This window comes from Phoxinus phoxinus (genome assembly GCF_949152265.1).
Source record: "Phoxinus phoxinus genome assembly, chromosome: 13".
NCBI classification, from domain to species: Eukaryota; Metazoa; Chordata; class Actinopteri; order Cypriniformes; family Leuciscidae; genus Phoxinus; species Phoxinus phoxinus.
Genome location: NC_136888.1, coordinates 12,105,078 through 12,126,361, shown reverse-complemented (window position 1 = coordinate 12,126,361; position 21,284 = coordinate 12,105,078). Strand labels below are relative to the sequence as shown.

Sequence of the window (21,284 nt, the reverse complement as noted above, 5' to 3'; positions counted from 1 at the left end):
GAGTTTTGTTCATGGTGATGCCAAACCCTTTCTTTCAGTGCTCTGCCGTCAAAAGCTTAATTTATTACAATGCTCCATTGAACATGCTCTCCACTCGTTTGTCTGACGTTTATTTTCGTACTCAGAGGACAGGCAATTGTATAATGGTTGAAGGGGTATAACAAAGCCCAAAAACGAGGAATGTGTTACATGTCTTGTCTATTTCCTTTTTGTCTCTGTCTTCTGGCTATTTATGTACAGTACGTTTTAGGATTGTGCTGACCTGAAGAGTATTTGATGCATTGCAGCAGGAAAAGGTGACAGCAGCACAGACCATCTCAATAAAATCATGCACACATGCAAATATAAGGATGATTTTTGGATATTCAAAGAGCAATTTTATATCTAATATATTTTTAAAAAAACTAATATTATTGTATTGTCAAATATTTTATATTTTTGACATTACATGCTATATTGATTTCACTTTGTCCTTTAAAGCCACATCCCCAATAAACTTAAACTCTGGTGATTTTTAGGTCTAGAATAGATGTTTTATTTACAGTTTCTGAAATAAAATGGAAAACAACAGTTGTAAGCACCACCCAAATGATCAACATAGAGAGCTCAGACATTGCTATTTCTGAGCAACATTCTTGATATTTATACTCTGAATAAAATCCACATTTTGCTTACATTAAGGCCATTGTTTACTCTCTGTTGAACTGTATGGTAGGTATTTCACATGCAAACATCATCTTGCCCATTTCATTGATTTGAGATAAGCAGACAGCCCTTTACAAGAGTTAATAACACTGAATGATGCGTCAGATTTATCCACAACACATTTGACAATGTTTGTTACATGATCTAACACTCGAAAACTGAGTTTCAGCCGTACACTGATGAAGTGACATACAAAGTCTTCTGATTTTAAAAAACAAACACTGAAGATATCTTTCACGCAACTCATTAACAGGTTCAAAAACACAATTAGCAAAAACAGGCTCATTCTGTGCGGCAATGCTTGCTGCATAATAAAAGGAAAATGAAACTTGCACTTAATAAAACCTAAAGTCCCTTGATATCCCACCTTCAAAATGCTCTAATGAGGGTTTGCTGTACAGGTAAAGCGTAATATTCCGGTTTAAATGAAACAACCACAGAAAATACTGTATTCCCTGCAAAAAAAAAAAAAAAAAACGTGTTGACAGTAACATGCTTAAAATGGAGGTCTTTGTACAATTGTTCTATGTAAATTATGCAAAATTATGATTATGTCAAAATGATTATCTATGGCAATGTTTTCTGCATAATTATTCAGCAGTGACACAGATGACAAATCTTTCAGGGGTTCGCTGCTGCAAAAACACTGTTTCATAGAAATAATTTTGCAATCATACAGCGTGCACAGTTTAATCAGTAGGCCATTTAACCCGGAACATTCATTTAACTACAAGTATAAAACCGACAGTCTGAGCTTATGTCATAGTATGCATTTTAAATCCAAAGGAATTTCTTCATGCAATGTAACAAATGTGCAGGAACTGTTATAAAACAAAAGGCACCACATATGTGAGTCCCAAGACGTGATTGACACTTCACACGTACAAAACACGCAAATAATGCCGGAAATATACCAGCAAAGACACATATATGCACAAGGATTAACAATAAAATTTTACACTTCATAAATCACAGATCTGACTCTAAACATTGCATTTGTTGAAACACTAGCTTTGCTACAGTCATAATTAATAATTATCATTGAAATAAACATGTCAAATCATGTTTCTAAAAGTATTAGCAGCTGATTGTATGTCCACGTCATGCCTCAAGAGTTAGCATAGATAATAGTTCTTCGTGTTAAGTATTATTCCTGGAATTTCACCAGTAAAACAACTCAGGAATGTTTTTACGGACTCACTGTTCTTTTACAAGAGTCTTTACAACTTGTGCAATCATTCATTACCTATGAGATTATGTAAGTACAACACAAATCACACATTAATGATGATGTCCTCTTCCTCGTCCCTGATATCCTCCGATAGGCCATCATCAGAGCGCCTGCTCTCTTCATCAATACCGCCGCCGCATGGGCCCATGATGTATCTGTAGTCTCCACCAATAGCAAAAGCAGCTCCCGATGACACCATTAGCCAGTCCTTTTCATCTTCCTCTATCCCTGCACACTGCCATGGTACTCCCCAAGAGGGATCCTCACTACTACGGGTCCCGACATCTGCGCCCGGGCCAGAGGCCTGTTCTCCATCCTCTTCCTCCAGGTTCACATACAGCAACGGCTCTTTTACAGGAGCTGGATTCAGCTTCGCCCACAAGAGCTCCAACTGGTCAATGAGGTGTTGGAAACTAGGACGGCACTTTGGGACAGGAGACCAACAGCTGTGCATGATTTCGTAACTGGAAGTGAGAAAATACGGAAAATAGCTCAGTAAGATTAATAAATAAAAAAACAATAATTTATATATATATATATATATATACTGTATATTACAAAAGATTTTTATTTCAAATAGCTGAATTTTCAGCATCATTACTCCAGTCTTCAGTGTCACATGATCCTTCCGGAATCAGTCTAATATGCTGATTTGCTGCTCCAGAAACATATTATTTTTTATTAATGTTGAAATCAGTGTTTACTGCTTAAAATTTTTGGGGAAACAATGATACCCCTCAAACATTAGTGGTAAGATTTAAAAAGAAAATAAATGGATACTTTTATTTTATTTTATCAAGGATGCATTATATTGATAAAAATTGACAGTGAAGACATTTATAATTTTATAAAAGATTTCTATTTAATAAATGCTTTAGTAAATGTAATAAATAAATGCTGTTCATTTAACTTTCTGTTTATCAAAAAATCCTGAAAAAAGGTATTACCATTTCCACAAAAATATTAGGCAGCATAACGGTTTCCAATATTGATAATAACATTTTACTGCTTAACATTTTTAACAATAAGAAATGTTACCTGAGCAGCAAATTAGCATAACAGAATGATTTCTGAAGGATCATGTGACACTGAAGATTGGAGAAATGATGCTAAAAATTATATAAAAAATCACTTTGAAAATATTACTGTTTTTACTGTATTATTGATTAAAGAAATGCAGCCTTGGTGAGCAAAAGAGACTTCTTTCAAAAACATATTTTTTTGACACTTTTGACTTTAGTATTTCATAATATTACCGTCTTTTCTATATTTACTGTATTTTCTGTATCAAATAAATGCAGACTTTGATCAAATGGATGCCTTTTTTTCCAAATGAACGTATTTACTGTAAGAAATTGTATATCATATATCATAAAAGCAATACAACAATTAAAACTTACATGTCACCAGGGCAATCTGGAGGCTGCTTGAGTCTTTCTCCTTTGATAAGATACTCGTAGATTTCGGAGTTCTCCACCCCTGGGTAAGGCGTTTGACCTTTAGTCATGATCTCCCACATGGTCACACCAAATGCCCACTGAAAAAAACAGCCCATCAGTACCAGGAACAGTAACAGTGAAGGGCTATGTGGTAAACCCAGTAAAGAAAGCATTTCTGTTTTCAGAAATTGTGTGATTTTAATGTAGTACATTATTACATGACTCTCTGGGTTACTAGATTCTGTTTGATCCTTTTGTGGTCAAATATTTTTATATAATGACCACTAAACTGTATAACTGACTGTCCCGATTCCAACAAACTGGTTGTTTCTACATATCTGTACTAGTTTTGTATCTCTCATTTAACAATTGTGGTCTTGTCCGCCTCTCATAATAAAATTATTTAGATTGAAATCAATATGTCATGTTCATTTATTTATTAACCATGTTGGGGTCTGGCTCACCCTATTAGGGTTTATTCTGCAGTAATGACAACATTATCCATTACTTACATGATCCATTACATTATCCATTACTCACCAAGTAATATTAAAGAAATAATGTATGAGACAAAAAGTGTTGATTACCACATCGCTCTGTGTTGTGTAGACATTGTCTGCCAGGCTTTCCAAAGCGATCCACTTCACAGGCAACTTAGAGACAGACCCCTGTCTATAGTAGTCGCCGCTGTAGATTTTCTTTGAGAGACCAAAATCTGCTACACACACGCTCATATTTTCATTCAACCTAAAATTAAAGATTTATATGAGGGGAACATAAAAGGTTACTCATCATTTGCATAGTTTACATGCCCATTAAATATGATCAGTAAATCATGTTCCTTTTACACAGAGCTGACTTTAATAATAAAAAACTCACATGCAGTTGCGAGCAGCCAAATCCCTATGGATGATGTTTTTGTTGCTCAGATACTCCATCCCTCGAGCAATATCCAGCATGAACTGGATAAGAATCTGCTGAGAGACGGCCTACAAAAAAACAGGAGACACCAACAAACATTTACATGGAGGAATGGACCAAATACATCTGATGTGGCTACAGTGTGTGTGCGAGGAAGTGACAGGAAAAACGTACAAATGGTTCATCTCCGAGGCGTGACATTAGAAGAAATGTGTGGAGATCTCCATGTTTCATAAAGGGCAGGATCACCATAGGAACAGGTAACCGCTGCTGGGCTCTCCTGTGCAAACTCACACCTGTGGGAGCGAATTCACAACCATGTTGAAGTAACATCTTCTAGTGAGTCCTGCTTGATAATATCCACAGAACTGCATTGACTTCACTTCAGTGATTAGCCTTGATGTGAATTTGTCCCATATCCCTTACGAAAATGAATTATGGTTTTAATGTGGTAAAAGTGTAGTAACCATTGTATAAGCACAGTTATACTACAAATTCCATGGTTAAACTATGGTTAGTGTAGCAAAACCATGGTTAATTGGACTATAGTAACCATGTTTTTTTTGTGTTTTCTTTGTAGTAAAACCAAGGTTAATTTCCGTAAGCAAATAGATTCTGAGCCAAATGCCAAGCAAGGAAAATGTGTCCACTAACCAACAAGCGGAATGACATTGGGATGATGGAAGTCTTTCATATAGGCAGCCTCTTTCAGACATTGCTCAATGTCACTGGATGAGTTAATGTCAGCTGTAAAAGCACAGAGAGAGATGCATGAATGCACAGAAACAATGACAACACCAATACCGTGGTCCACAGGCATCCAACTGTTCATTGAACTAATCATTTTAGATGTACACTTACTTTTTAGGACTTTCACAGCAACCTTCTGCCCAGAGTTATTCTCCGATTTGAGAAAAGCTTCTCTCACAGAGCCAAACTCACCTAGAAAACAATATTATTATTTTGACAGCAATCAACATAGTTTTTAAAGGTAAAAACTGTGACCCCTGTATACTGTGTCAGTATAATCCATTTTTAAAGTCCCCCTGTGGTGAAATATATATCTATTGTTCATATATATATCTGTTCATATATCTATTTGGTGCTTTTAATATGCTTTAAGACAAACCATGTGCAAATTCATAAGTCAACACCATTGCTGAGTATTTTTTCTCTTTAAAACTGCAGTGAACCAAAGACAGTCTCGAAAACGCGGTTTGAAATCACTGGTGTTTCTGATGTCACAAACTACCCTGTAACCAATCAGGTCAACGTGTGATCGTCAATGAGTGGATCTCTGAGCTGGTGTGAGTGAGTGAAGGCGGGGCTAATTTGCATATTCATAGAACCACATATACTAAATGAGACATGGGTGTAGAGTTACACTCAAGCTATTTTAAGGCATTAAGACAAGGCATTTTCAAGGAAAAATATTTTTTAAATATGTCATTTTGGTGATCAAAGGTGAGTTTTAAGTGAAAAAATAATTGAATACAGGGGGACTTTAAGAATTTTATTCTTCTGAGATGCAGAAAAGTATCATAAAGGACATGCACTGTGAGGTTTAAGACAGCATATATTCTTTCAACCATTTAGATCACTGGTACACAAAGTAGATCACTTTAGGTCCCGTCCCAACAAAAAGAGACTAAAATGAGATTCTGGGTCATAATGTACCTTTTCCAAGCATTCGTCCCAGAGTTAAGAGTCTTTCAGAGATGAGAACATCCTGTAACTTGGCCTTCAAATCACTGTTGATTCCTAGACTGTCCACTAGAGGGATACAGAGTAATTATTCATAATTTCCTGTAAAACAAGTTATTTAGGATGTCAATGATGGTGCAGTCACGTGTGCACTTACATGTGGTTTCGGGGAGCTCAGGGAACTGCCTGTTGAAGGACCTGGCAGCTGTAAAGGAAACTGGTACTTCTGTTCCTGGAGTTGTGAATGCAGACCTGCAAACAAACCAAAATGTGACAAAATGACCCATATTTCACTGTTTTAAAATACATTTTGGAAATGCATCAAAACTCAAATTGCCCAACAAAAGCAAAACACACAAACTTCATCATGAATGGAACTGAAAAAATAGACCAAGTTCTTGGACTACAAACTGTATGTCCAGTCTTCATTGATTTTGATTTTCACAGTCTAAGAGACCGGATTTCAGTCCTAGTTCAGACAAAATGTGTGGTTTGGGCTGCAAATAGGGTGTAATAATATAAAAACATAAGTAAACACATACCCAAACTGGGTCTCTTTGCCTCTGTTGCGTACCAGTACAACCAACAGGAGTCCCACCATGGTGGCCACGAGAAGGCCGAAAAGAAGCCCCACCCATATGTGGCCCCTCTGGGTCTGAGCCTGCGTGGCTGAAAGGACACAACGAGAGTGTTAATCACCACTTCTGCTCAAAAGTGCCTGATGCTAAGCCATTCCTGCATAATGAGCAGCGAGTGAACACACACAGGAGATTAGAGCGGTGCATTATGAGAAAATGCTGTCACAAAAAAAGCTGCAGTGACTGCAGAAATCCTGATTTATTTCAAAGAGGCAGGAGGGGAGACAATGAGAGTGGACAAACCTGACACGGGCATCACAAGAACAGGCTGACTCCATGGGCCACATCCTGCGTTTGTGCACGCAGCAACCTGGAAGGTGGCGTTAAAGAATCGCCCTGCACCCGAGAGACGGGCAATGTTGTCCTTAAACAGTAAGGGATCCTATAGAGACATAAATCATAAAGGATATGCATAAAGGGTAAGGGTTAGTTTGACAGATAAGGACACAGGAGAAGGATAAAAAAAAAAAAATTGACAGCCAATCAGAATCCATCCTGTTAAAAAGCTTGAGTATTTAAAGTGGCAGACGACAAAACTGCAGCGCGTGCTTATAATAAACTGAACATTATTGTTCTTGGTGTGAAGTGTTACAAAATTCATCAGTCGTGAAACAACTTAATTTTCAGTAGTAAAGCAGCTCTACAGAAGACAATAATGTCATTATCCAGCTCAATACATTCAGTATTGAATCAGTTCAGGTCAATAAAAGTGTCAGTGTTGCGAAATGTCTACTGTAAATGTGTCTTCCTTCATAATGGTGTACCTGATTCTCTCCTCCATGGTTCCACTGCACTTTATATGCCAGTAATCTTCCACAAAGCTCCTCCTGTTCCAGTGCCGCCCAGGACAGAGTGAGCTGCTGCTCGCTGAGTTCAAAGGTAAAGTTCTTTGGAGCTGCTGATGGTGCTGTGTATGAAAGATATGAAAACAGTAAAAAAGGGAGCAATTGCCGGTGTACAGACAGAAGTACGTGTCAAGCGCCTCTACACGACAATAAATGATGTCACAGCCAGGCCCAGATGGAATTTGTTCACATTTTTTCCACTGATTTGGAGGAGAAACAAACCTCTGGAATCTGTGGAATGGATTTTAAGTGGAGAGGAGTGTTATACACTCTTATTTATAGTGGATACACACAAAAAAAAAAACGCATGTAAACCAAATCCACTTAAAATAGTTCCAATGACTGCTTTGGCCAGTAGGTGGCAGAATATTGGACTCTGTATGTGGCAGCAGTGCATTTATATGGATTGGGGACACGCACAATGGCGCATTGTACCACTCAGCCAGGAATCTACTGGACTGCTGCCAGTGCTACCAGTTTACAAACATGCAAAGGGACAACTTCAGAAACCCCTTCTGCTCCTCAAACCCATCCATCAGCTCCTCCCCTCCCAAACCCCTTGCCCTAGGCATCTGGCCAGAACCCACTCTCTGGGCTGTTTGTTTACTTCCAACCCACCAAAACTATTTTAAAAACGTTAGTCGCTCATGACTGTCCTTCACAGAACTTTGAACTACCACAGTTTGCAATTAAATGTCATCTTTAATTAGCCCTCCTTGATCCAAACCTGTTAATTTAGTGATGTATCATGCAGCAACCATCTTGTAGAGAACTTTAAGCTTCTTTTGAGATGGATCTGGATTCTACAAAAGCTCCTTCCTTCCTTCCTTCCTCTCTTTTTTGTACCTCAACACTCTTCATACAGACATATTTCAAGTAAAAAGTAAAAATAAAAGTGGTAACACTTTATTCCGATAGTCCACTTTAGTCATTCTACTAACTATTAGTAACGCTTCAATTACATGTCAATAGCCGTCATTAGAGTATTAGTAGACTGTCTGCTTAATATCTGCTAACACTTTATTTTGATGCTCCCCAACAGACATTCTACTGACTATAATTAACTTTGCAAGTACATTTCAATTTATTCTACTAACCTGTACCCTAAGATAACAGTCTACTAATATTCTAATAAGAGTTAGTTAGTTGGCATGTAGTTGCAAAGATATTTACAACTTAGAATTACTTATTCTACTACTTATATTTATAAGAATGTCTATCAAAATAAAGTGTAACCAAAATATGTATAAAAAATACTTTTTAAATTGCCATGTCACAATGGTCCCTTAAATACCCGTAAAAATATGCTTCATTTTTAAACGTAAACATGAGTTATGAACTTTCTAACAGTGGACAGGTATTTCAGGGGACTCTGCCTAATAGTTTACTTATAGTCTGGATGGGGTGTTTGAACATCAAGAAACTTACATACATAACCAAAATACATTTTTATAGAAACTGCACTCATAAAGAACAAGAAATATATTCAAAGAAATATTGTAATAATTAAAGAGAATTAACTCATTTAGAATAACTTAAAGAAAACATTTTGATAAAATGGCATGATATTTGGTTTTCCATGCCTGTGGGAACCTTACCATTCCGAAACTCAAACAGTAAAGCATGGAACTAGCTATGCCAAAGTCATGGGTTAGATTCCTAGGGAATGCAAGAGCTGATCAAATGTTTACTTTGAAAACAATGTAAGCTGCTTTGGATAAAAGTGTCTGGCCAAAATGTATGAATGCAAATGTAAATGTCTGTAATTTCATCAACGGCAATGCTGTTCAAGCTAAATAGCCATTTATGTTAATTTGACTAATAGAAAGAAACCATACATAGCATCATTACCTTATCTAAAGTTTCACATACCTGCCTCTGGAGTGTGAAAGTCCACCCAGGGAGAGAAGGGGGAAGAGCCCACCTCATTATCACACCGGATTCTCACACTGTAATTTGAGTAACTGTGGAGCCCCCCAAACACATGCTGGAAGGGAGGAACCACAACATCCAGATCAGGAAGTTTCACCTTCTTTCCAGATCCCTTTGACACCTAGAATTAGATAACAGGCAGATATTCATTTTTGTTTAAGGTTACAGATTTGAATCCTGAGAATTTAGATAGAATCTACATTTGCTAACTTTTAAGAGATTCCTAAAATTGTTTACATGCTAAATATTTTCTCAAGAGACCAGTGTGAGTTGCTCTTCTATCCGGTTGCATAACTGCTTAGACTAGTCTTAAAAGTTAGTCATCTAATTATTATCTTCAAGACTGGTGCTAACTTTTTTAAGTCAGTTACATAAAAAGGTAGATCGGTTTAATTTGAGTCAGAACTAGTTGATCAAATTAGTTCTTAAGACACAGTCTTAACATAGTGGCTAAGCATTATGCAACTAGTCTTAACATTATGCAACTGGCCCAGAGGTAGTGAGGGTCTGGTTAAAAGTAGACCAAACGACTTGTGAGCAACATAAAACATTTTTTCCTGTTCCTAACATCTTCCATGTGTTACACAGGAAGAGAAAAGTCATACGGGTTTGGAATGACAAGAGGGTAAATCAATTATTTTCATTTCGGGGGGAACTATTCCTTTAACAACCAAGCACTAAGACTGTACGGCCATAGGAAAAACACGAGGAAATGAACAGAAAAAGGAATTCAATAATGTCAAACACTATGTAGTAGCCTACCTGTATAGTGCAGGTGGAAAGCTGCGAGTGCCCTGTGAAACCTGGACTCCATGTTACGGTTATATTAAGATCAGACACATGATGTACCTTGACATCCCGGGGGGAATCAGGACGGACTGCACATAACAATCACATTTAAAGAAACACATTAAAACAGCAACATATATTTATCTTCTTTCTACAAGCCTTTTGTGGTTGTATTTGTATGGATGCCTGTTTATGATGGATTACTGTCAAAACAAAAACCAACAACTACTTTTGAATTTTGATAGCAATTACCGGTACGCTGAACTACAGCACTAAAAGTTGTGTGAGTGGGAAGTAAAAAACACTGTGGTATGTCTCACCTTTAATGTGCACTGTGCCCGTGCGTGACACGGAGATGCCTCGAGCGTTCTTGGCCTCACAGTAAAACTTTATACTTTTATTCACACCTGGTGGAGCAAATACAAAACAAATCGCTGCATGTGGTCAGTGCTTCACCTGCAAATAAGTTTGCAAAAATGCATATTAAATGGGTGAAATATCATGAATCATGTCAAGAACATGCCTGGGTCACATTTCACCCTATAATCTACAGGGGAAAAAAGGAGAATATATATTTGCATTAAAACAAATAACATTGTTTTTATGACGATTAAAATAAATATCGCTTAAAATACTAATATATGATATTTTATATATTTTAAATATACAAAATATGATTATATATATATATATATATATATATATATATATATATATATATATATATATATATATATATATACATACATATATATAGTACATACATAGTTAATCTTATATTTCATACAGTTGATTGGTGACGTACATTAAGCAGGGCAACAACTCACTGCGGAATGTGTGTATAGCCTATAGAATCAATCTGGTCAATCTATCGACAATAAATTAATCAATCATGAGCAAATCAGTCATAAAAGGACATATAAAAAAAAGGGCCCATTCATAAAAAGGGCCATTTACCTAATTCCTGAAGAATCAGCCATTTGAACGAATCGAATGAGTGATTGACTCAATTACTTGTAAACATTTTAGACATTTACTGCCATGTACTGGCAGTTTTAGTTTTTTTTTTTGAGTATAATTTCATTTAAAAATAAATATATTTCCATATTAAAAAAACATCCATTAAAAGTATAGTTAAAAAAGTATACACCCAAAAAATAATATATAAATATATATATTTATCATTTCATTATTTTCATGAAATTTTCAAAGTGAGTTGCAAAAAATAGTGAATCAGAAAGTTTATATATATATATAAGAGAAATCAAAGAGAATAGACAAAATGAACAAGGACGTGACAGCTGTCACACTGTTTTATATAATGACAGAGCAAAAAAGCCGTTTTCAACTGAGTGAGTCACAAACTCATTTTTGTTGCTGATAATAGGAACGCATGACACAGACTTAATGACTCAATGATTTCTAAGGGCTGTTAAAATGGAAAGTTTACTTTACTGGGCTTTACCACACTGGCAGCATTGATTACTATAATGCATTCGCTCACAGAACAAGAGTTCCAGTTACAAAATGTAAAGGCAAGGCGGGAAACTGGCCTTGACATTCTCCAGTAACAGGAGGCTTTTTCTCCACAAGAACATGATGAGAAATGTATCAGACACCTCTAACATATCAAAATGTATTTTCGTTTTTTAAAATATATTTTGTTGGTTCTGTCAAAAAACTGTAAGGGTTTGAGAAAAACAAATCACTTTGATAGTTCAAATGAGACCAAAAATATCCACAAAGTCACCCTGTTGCTAAAAATCTCTCACACAACTCTATGCATTTTTACACTATTTACATGTAAGCACAAACTTGCCCCACTGGAAACATCACACAGTTCCCCTATCTGCAAAGTCACCCAATCCACTGAAAGCAACAGTGACTCAGTTCTACATTTTATCTGCCTAATATATCATCTCACAGAGGATTTGAAAGAGGCTATATGAATCTTAGATGTTTCACATGATGTTTCATAATGTGATTAATATATTACTGAATCATTAACTGTTTGCTGTTGTGAGCAAACAAACGTTCATGGAATATTTAATAGAGGAGAGTTATCTAATAGAGGAGCAGTATTGGGGAGTAACTAACTAAACTAAATTTACAGTAGCGTAAGAGTAGCTCAGGTAGTTGTGTAGTGTGACAAAACATTATATACTTGTTTTTGTGTCACATTATATTCTGAATACTATAATCAAACACAATGCCAAAATCAATGCCAATCTCAAATACCATTGGGAAGCTGGGAATGTGAAAGCAACTCGCACTTGGGTGCACACTTGTTCAGGAAGTAAAGTAAAGTAAAGTAATGTGAGTGAGTTCAATCAGCGCTGCAAATTAATGGCTCGCAATCCACTGTCTCCTCAAAAGTGTCTGTTTGCAAGCTGTAGAAAACCTTCTTTCTACAAGCCTTTAATCAAAAGTCTTCACGCCCACTTGAACACTTGGGCCAAACACCAGAAAGATATCATGTAAGTAGACAAGTGGTCGAATGCAAAGAGCGCAAGTGTGGGTATTGGGACAGGCCCTTGGCTCCTCCCACCTTTAACAAAGAGAACTGAGGGGGAGGGCATGAAATCACCCTTCTGTTGGTCCCCCAGCCACCACAACACCTCCACAGGTTCTGGAGGACCTGATGCAGCACACGTCAGGTTGAAGGGCTCCCCTGCAAATGTAGCTAGATCCTCTGGTTCCTCCACAAAATGAGGCACACCTAAAATATGAGCATTAAGAGGCAAAAAGTGTAATATTTGCATTAAAGGACCAAGATATGATCTGAGAAATACACTAGAAGGATTCAGAAGAAGAAAATGACATACCTTCTACTGCGATCCAAGCAGGCTCAGAGGAAATGATCGTGCCGCGATATTCAACTTCACACCAGTACTTCCCGGCATCTTGTTGCTGCACGGATTTAACACTGAAGACAAAGAAACGCTCAGATTAGACACTCTTTAAAGGGTTAAATCAACCACAAATTAAAATTGTGTCATTTACACACTCATGTTGATGGAAACCAAAATAACATTTACCGGTACTGTTGGGGGTGGCATTACAAGTAACATGAGAAAAAGTAATGATTCCTTTTTTTTCAAGTAACACGTAACTTTTAAATTCCCAACAAAATATCGGAGTTACTTTTTCAAACAAGTAACGCAAGTTACTTTGTTTTCCCATGTATTGCCTGACACCTGTCACCATGTTGAGAGAAATCGAGAGTAAGTGCGATCTGTGAAAACACGATGAAACGTTAAAAAGAGTAATGTAGAAGTAACGTAACGCATTACTTCCCATAAAAAAGTAACTTGAAATTAAGTAGTTTAGTTACTTTTTTAGGGAATAACTCAATATTTAGGGATTTATTTAGGGAGTAACACAATATTTAATACAGTTTCTTTCCCCAAGCTGTGATCACTTTAAACAAAGCACTTTAAAACCAGGCATTTTGAATTTTTTATTAGACTTTTAATGTACAGTATTTTACTTTTAAGTTTTTATGTGGCACTTGCTTGTTTGTTTATTGTGTGGTGTTATTTTATGTGTTGACATTGCACTTTAAACTCCTTGCACATTTTTTCCCAATGTGATTTTATACTGCAAATGGCTAATAAATCTGAATCTGAATGAATCTATTGTAAGGCATTACTTTTAAAAGTAACTTTCCCCAACACTGCTCATCAAATGTGCCTCAAGCTCAAATGCAAATGTTCACATAGTTTGTTTTAACTAAACTGAGCTGAATAATGACACTATTATCTTTTTAGAGCTGTTTTACAGCTGAAATGTGATTCCTTCCATAATTGAAAACCCATTACTCTAATATTCCTTATCCATTACCGTGATGCTATTTTGAAACAATCTGTATTTGTATAAAGTGCTATATAAACAAATGTGATTTGACTTGACATGACATAAGACAAAGAAAAGTAGCAAATCCCAAAACTTTGTGTAATAATGATCATATAATGACACATCAGTCTCAAAGTTTTACAACTAAGAGAGCCATCAGTCTAAGAGTGCTAAGATTAATGTAGACAAAGGTCAGTTGCGCAAACAACTGCCATGAATTGCATTCACATAAAAGAAATGCATGACGTATACATTTGTTTACAACTGCCACCCACCAGGTAAAACTAGTCATTTATAGATTATGCAGGCAGCATGGCATGCAGCGAGGAAACGTGACGTCTATATAATTCACTAAGCCAGTTTCTCTCTCTACCGTTTGTTATCCTCTTTAGCCTAATCTTACAGCAAGGCAGCACTTTCAAAAAGCAAATTTCCACCCAAACTGTGTTTAGTCTAAGAATGGCCTAAAACAGATCTAGGCAACTGGACTGTGTCACGACACGTGCAAGAGATTATCCGCATTGACAGCGTTCAGTAAAGCAAGCTCATGTTACTAATGTCTGCATTACATCTGCATTATAGGGAATGCATTTACCTGACTCACTGCTCAACAGAAAGCTGTAATGATCTCCAAAGGTTGCTATGTGTGACTGTTTGTGAGCTTTAGTTTTATATATTTTGATTTATATGGCCTATCTGTATTTATTTATTATGGTCTTTATGTGAAATGCAGTTTTAAAAGCTGACTGAGCTACACTACATAAAAGTTTGAGGTTTTCTCTGTTTTCCATTTAAGCATATTCTAAAATGTAATTTATACCTGTGATAGTAAAGCTGAATTTTCTGCATCATTACATTATTACATGACACATGATCCTTCAGAAATCATTATAATATGCTGATTTGCTCCTCAAGAAACATTTCTTAACATCAATAATTAACTATAATAATAAAAACAGTTGTGAAAACAATTGAGCTCCTTAAATTTTTTAAGCTCCTTAATACTTTTCCGGTTTTCTTCTATGAATAGAACATTCAAAATAAGCATTTACTGTAACATTGTAACATCGTAAGTGTCTTTACTGTCACTTTTGATCAATTTAATGTGTCCCTGCTGAATAACAGTGTAATTTCTTACAAAATCTTATGGCCCCCAAACTTTTGAATGGTAGTGTATCCTAAACTATCCTGGTTAAGTTCAGGAATCGAAAAACAAGAACCTGGCACACTGTTTGCTCACAAAACATAGTATTCACATGCAATTTCATATTGTGCTCAAGAATTAACTTGCAAACGGTTGAATTTTGTAAACTCTGAAGGTCAGAGACTGGCTACAGTAACAAACATTTTAGACTTGATAAAAAAAAAGACCTTGATAAAGTGTATTCACCTTGGTGTCTTTTACCATACAGACAGCTAAGAATGTGCTCATATGATTTTGGAATTACAGTGAAATCCAACAAAAAAAAGCACAAACAACTGTTCTGGTGTTTTAGCTCTGCGCCCACTGTGATAATAAAAAATTATACTTATAGAGACACTGAGCCACAACCTTAAAGACAAAAAGTGTAAAAAAAAGATTTTTTTTTGTTCATTTGCCGAAACCAAAATAGTCTACCCACAAGTCTCTATGATATTCTGGTGTCTATGGCTCCAGCCCCTCCTTTTTTTTTTAGAAACACTTTTTACTGATTGAAACTCTCTTCACATCCTGATAGCAATCAATATAAGAAGTGGTCTAAATAAAAAACGCACATTTATCTCCGGTGGAAGACACAAGACCAAAAAATGTCCGTCCTATCATTGCATTCGGACCGGATAACATGTCCTACCTGCCTGTCAACTTATGTACTTCCATACCTCTGCTTACCCTGCTGGCGCAGAAATCACACGTCATCAGTGCGTTTCATGCTAGACAGTCATTGAGCGCCACAAACAAACAGCAGCCGCCTTTTACAGTTCCTCCTGAACCAAAACAACGAGCTTATGCTGCGTTCACGCCATCTTGTAACCGAAATTACAGGATGGCAACCCATGATGTTCTACCTGGAGCTGTTCATGCCCTCAAACTCAGATGCGTTTTTATGTCAACACTATCAACGGCAAAATGAATCTGCAGCAGTCCGGTGGTACACTTAAGTAAGAGCACTTTAAGTTGTGCACGTTCATTATTATTGTAATATTATGTGCTTTGAGACTTGCCTAATGACACTTTGCAGACTCTGCTCTGGCTGTGTGTGTTCATGTGTTTTAAAGGAGGCGTGGGATCTCATGCTTTCAAAGCTAGCTAGCTATTGCTAGCCAGTCTACAATTACCTACCCTACCTTTAATGTACATCTATTTGATTTTTAATGTGTTTTATTGCCTGCCTGGCATAAAAAACCTGATCATTTGGCACACATTTTCTCAACAAGGCATTTGTGTTATGTGTTCAAATCTCACACTAGTTAAAGAAACAGCAGTGATAGTGGCACTTGTCTTAGTAAACAACCTTGATAATTGCACACTATCAAATCTGAGATTTGGCATATCATATGACTATACATTCTAATCAGTTGCAACATCCCCTTCATACTGTCTGATGTCTCAGTTCTTCCCTGCAAACAGTTTCAAACAGTTATGTTTAATTTCCGACCACTGGCAAAAACAATTCTGAACAACATCAGGGACTAGGGCACAGTTCCAGGTTCATGCCGTCCTACCTGTAGAAGGTCTCCCAGTGATGTGCATCCAGTGTGATGTACATCTGATCAGTGCTGTAGATCTTCTCTCCATCCTTCATCCAGGGGATCTCAGGTTCACTCAAACCCTCAAAGGCACAGCCCAGACGAGCCATGTTACCCTGAGTCACCGTTTGGTTGGAAGGGTTTTTGGTGAACCGTACCCCTGGAGGACACACAATTTGACTAGGGTGACCATCTGGTTATTACTCTGTTGCAGGACAGCAGATAAGATTTTGCGGGACATGTGAACAGAGATAAACTTACTACTTATACTTCAATACTATAAAATTAGATTTACATTAGTTGGAAAGCCTATAACATATGCCATCATGTTTGATGATAACGTTTTAAATCTTCAATACGCTTTGTTAATTGTGACCGGCTCTGTGACTGGCACACAATTCGCCCAGGTTCGAGTGATACAATGTAATTTACTCTACGGGACCTTTTCAGTCTACTAAATTGAACCACATTTTAAAACTGTTTCTATTTTAAAGTTAATTAAAGTGCATCTATCCATAATAACGGACTCCACACGGCTCCGGGGGGTTAATAAAGGCCTTCTAAAGCGAAGCGATGAGTTTGTGTAAGAAAAATATCCATATTTAAAAGTTAAACTTTATATAGTAAAATAACTAGCTTCCGGCCAAACGAACAAACGGATTCGACTTAAGTCTAAGCTCAACTTATGCGAGTAATGCGACATACTGCTGATATTTACACTACGCCATGACGCACTACACTAATTCCGACGTCACAAGTTGCGCATTAGGTGCAAGTAGACTGCGAATGGAAGCTAGAATTTGACTTTGTAACGTGTTAAATACACAGAAAAGTATTTTACGGAAAATTGCAGGGGACCTAGCATGCAGGGTGCCTATAACTATAAATTATTAGAAAGGTCTAAGGTTAAATTATTATTACTATGTAAAAAAAAAAAAAAATTCAGGAAATATTATGCATCCACTGAGAGAGAGAGAGAGAAACTACTGTACACTTCTCTACACACAAAAAAAACCTTATGGATCTGTCTGTTGTGTCTGTCTGTTTGTCTATCTATAGTATATATCTGTCTATTGAGTACTTTTCACACTATATTGTAACTGCAGTGTTTTCTTAATTAACAAACACAATAATTTACATAATATGCTTTGTTTGTGGCTTTTTGCCTCTAAATGTCTATCAAAAAAAAAAAAACACAGAACAAGACAATTCAAGACAAGACATGAGCAACATGTAAACTACGCCCCAAAAATTTGGAAATAAGTTTAATATTTCCTTCAACAGGCTTTTGTGCACGACTTCATCATTTCTGGCATAATTTCTGTCAGTGTGCAAGCTCTGATTGTGGACAGCAGACGTCATGCATGCTGCAGATGTCTGAAAGATCTACTGTGACTGACAACAATACACAGCTGGCCAGAACATCTGCATCAAACATCACATTCATTCCCCAGGAAAGAGGTAAATGAGGAAACTACAGTATCCTGTTTATGATGTAACTCTACAAATCAATAGCATAGGCTGCCTATCTGGGTATCGTTGAGGTTTTAATGGTATTACTAACTTACTCTTACCGATACTGCTTATCGATACGGTACTTTAACGGTTTGTATCGGTTCTTTTTGCAATAATTTGGCGGGGTCAGAATTCGGCACAACACCGGGTTTCGGTACCCATCCTCACACATCTATCTTTCTATCTTTCTATCTATCTATCTATCTATCTATAATGACAGCTGCTTCAATCAGCACAGAATAGCTAGGCACTAAATGGCTGCTTGTTTTAGCTTTATTTTAATACCACTTCAAAAGTTTATTTGGTTAAATAATGATACAAATAAAAAGTGTGTCTCTTTAATTTAACTGAAAAAAGGTATCTTTTTGAAACACGATTTCATTCTCAGCCCGCAACCAGGATAAAATATTACAAATATTTGATCGCACTCGACCACAACAATAACAAACAAGTTCGTTCGGGCTCCATAAGTTTTGAATTTGTAATTACAAATGCTGTCAATCCTCGGCATTTCACAAAAGTATTATTATTATTATTATGCGAAACGTTATAAAAGAGGATTATTAGAACTTTCTGCTTGTGTTTAATAATAAACGTCCTATTTACATTTACATCGATGTTATCTTATAACATTGTGTCCACGTCAACACATAAGCACCGATGAGTTTAACGAAATACTGCGTTCACAAACTCTGCGATTAGTTCAACAAACTTACCGTGAATTCCCTCATTGAAGTGCAGTAACAAGAGCAGAATCCAAAGAGAAAGCCCCATTATAACATCTTCTGTTAAAGAGCTGAGTTTTCTCCTTCACCTTGAGAAAGTTTGAACAGCGCTGATTAATGAATTAACTAAGTGTTCGTAAATCCCATTATATTCATAGACTTCACAGAAGCTTCAACTTCAAAACCACCCTCTTGCATTTAATACATCATGTTTCGGTAGTTAACCCGGTATACATGGCATTCTTCTCATTGTTTTGATAAATCCTCACAGAGCTCGTGAGAACGCGGTGATCATCGTTCAAGTCAAGTAGCTCGACTTCGAAAAACAGCAGCCAGGAAACATCCGAGGAGTCGCAGAGTCGGGAATCAGCGCCCCCTGTAGGTCACGTGACGACACTGCACGTCACTGCGGCACACAACCTCAACTTGTTTACAGCAGGGGGTTCAAACTTTTTGAAGCTGAAATGAATGTATTTTTACGTGTATTATATTATGAAGACGGCATGCTTTTTGACAAGTTAAATAATTGTTTTTATACAGGCTATTTTTTAAATAGTATTGTATATGTTGTTGTAAAGGATAGATAGATAGATAGATAGATAGATAGATAGATAGATAGATAGATAGATAGATAGATAGATAGATAGATAGATAGATAGATAGATAGATAGATAGATAGATAGAAAGATAGATAGATAGATAGATAGATAGATAGATAGATAGATAGATAGATAGATAGATAGATAGATAGATAGATAGATAGATAGATTACTATACAATTGCTTATTACAATTATTATTATTTTTAATATTTTTGAAAAAAGTTTATTATGCTCATCAAGCCTGCATTTGTTTGATTAAAAAAAACACACAGAAAAAACAGTAATATTGTGAAATATTATTACAATTTAAAATAAAGGTATACATTATACTTTAAAATATAGTTGATTTTTGTGATGCAAAATTAATTTGATGTGATGCAGGATTAATTTTCATCAGCCATTACTCCAGTCTTCAGTGTTACATGATCATTCAGAACAATATAAATCTTTATCATCACTTTTTTTAATCAATTTAACACATCCTTGCTGAATACCAGTATTAATTTCATGAAAAAAAATAAAGAAAACAATTACTGACCCCAAACTTTATTTTAAATTGTAATAATATTTCACAATATTGCTGTCTTTTTGGTCACATAAAAGCAGGATTGACGAGCATAAAATACTTAAATGTTTCCAAACTTCATATATCTTCATATGATATCATATGTTATCATATGGTATCATCATATCGGGCTCATGTTAAGCACCGGTGAGCTAGTGGCCTCTAGTGGTCAAACACAGCACTGTCTGTCCCGCTGGGCCGGAATGAAGCTTGACTGCGCACACTAGTAGGAAGTTCCCCTCCAAAAATCTTTTAGGAAACAATCCTGTTCGACCAGCAGCCGACCCCATAGCGCTTATATTATGGTAAGTCCGTGATGGTAAGAAACTTTCAATGACAACTCCTATCGATGTCTCATTGCATTATTATTCATGCTTTCACTGAATGATTAATGAATTTGAAGAGAGAGTAGGCTATAAAACCAATGTTTGTATTTTGACGCCAGTCTAGGAGGGATTTAGGCAGCAGGGTGAAAGCACTACGTGGAAACGTTTTCTTTGACTAGTTACGGCTTGTCTAGAAATGGTAATAGTAACACATTAGACCTGTTTGAAAGAGACCGGCTTTAGTCATGTGTTACTTTGATACAATTATACTTGTGCGTCGCATTTTGGATGGATTCAAGGGCTGTGTCTCAACACGTAGTGTGCTGCCTATCTAGACAGCAGTTTTCGGCACTTGTGCTTGATAGTAATTATATTGTACTTTGATGTATGGGTCAATGACATGGAACTGGGTTTAAGTTATGTAACATACATACATTGTATAATTTTTTATTTTTTTATTTTTTGTAACTGATACATGCAATTAATACAAAAAAGTTATTCAGTTTTTAATTAGTCATTTATTATAATTTATTATTTATATAAACAGTGAACATATTTAATTTAAAAATATTATTTGAAAAACGTTTGTCAACTAAATCAATATCACTGTGACCATTTATTGTACTCCAGTCCTTTATAACTGTGCCAATATTATTATTTTAACACATTTAGACCTTTTTATGAAAATGGCACATTGGGAAATGGTTTAAATGTTAAAAAGTAATATCAGACACCCTTGCTTATCATTGACCCATATAAACCCAAT

General features: G+C 36.2%; 2 protein-coding genes across 5 annotated transcripts in view; one reads left to right on the top strand and one right to left on the bottom strand.

Annotated features, from left to right (window-relative positions):
- Window positions 1-509: 509 nt before the first annotated feature.
- On the bottom strand, window positions 510-19,381 carry tyro3 (TYRO3 protein tyrosine kinase). The gene is made up of 19 exons (XM_079633125.1): window positions 19,018-19,381; window positions 16,763-16,946; window positions 13,030-13,130; window positions 12,753-12,923; window positions 10,525-10,611; window positions 10,178-10,293; window positions 9,356-9,536; window positions 7,403-7,545; window positions 6,882-7,020; window positions 6,543-6,669; window positions 6,158-6,252; window positions 5,974-6,069; window positions 5,158-5,238; window positions 4,951-5,043; window positions 4,471-4,592; window positions 4,255-4,364; window positions 3,963-4,122; window positions 3,337-3,473; window positions 510-2,400 (listed from the first exon to the last, which is right to left on the bottom strand). The coding sequence occupies exons 1-19, from the start codon at window positions 19,073-19,075 to the stop codon at window positions 1,980-1,982; spliced, it is 2,622 nt and encodes an 873-aa protein (XP_079489251.1). The 5' UTR covers window positions 19,076-19,381; the 3' UTR covers window positions 510-1,979.
- Window positions 18,122-21,284, top strand: part of mipol1 (mirror-image polydactyly 1) — an 88,969-nt gene continuing 85,806 nt past the window's right edge. The window contains exons 1-2 of one of the 4 annotated variants that reach the window (XM_079633129.1): window positions 18,123-18,247; window positions 19,298-19,404. The gene's annotated coding sequence lies outside the window, so the exon portion shown is untranslated. Of the gene's footprint in view, window positions 18,248-19,297; window positions 19,405-20,326; window positions 20,512-21,284 lie in introns of those variants that run through there. The other 3 variants (XM_079633130.1, XM_079633127.1, XM_079633128.1) reach the window with 3 other exon arrangements.

What these genes read in the sequence shown, in the direction of transcription:
- tyro3 (XM_079633125.1), bottom strand. Translation starts at nt 19,075, where the DNA reads ATGGGGCTTTCTCTTTGGATTCTGCTCTTGTTACTGCACTTCAATGAG. An exon ending in TTTCCACCTGCACTATACAG is followed by an intron (nt 9,537 to 10,177) that starts GTAGGCTACTAC and finishes ATCTAATTCTAG; the next exon opens with GTGTCAAAGGGATCTGGAAA. An exon ending in TGAGCTCCCCGAAACCACAT is followed by an intron (nt 6,070 to 6,157) that starts GTAAGTGCACAC and finishes GTATCCCTCTAG; the next exon opens with TGGACAGTCTAGGAATCAAC.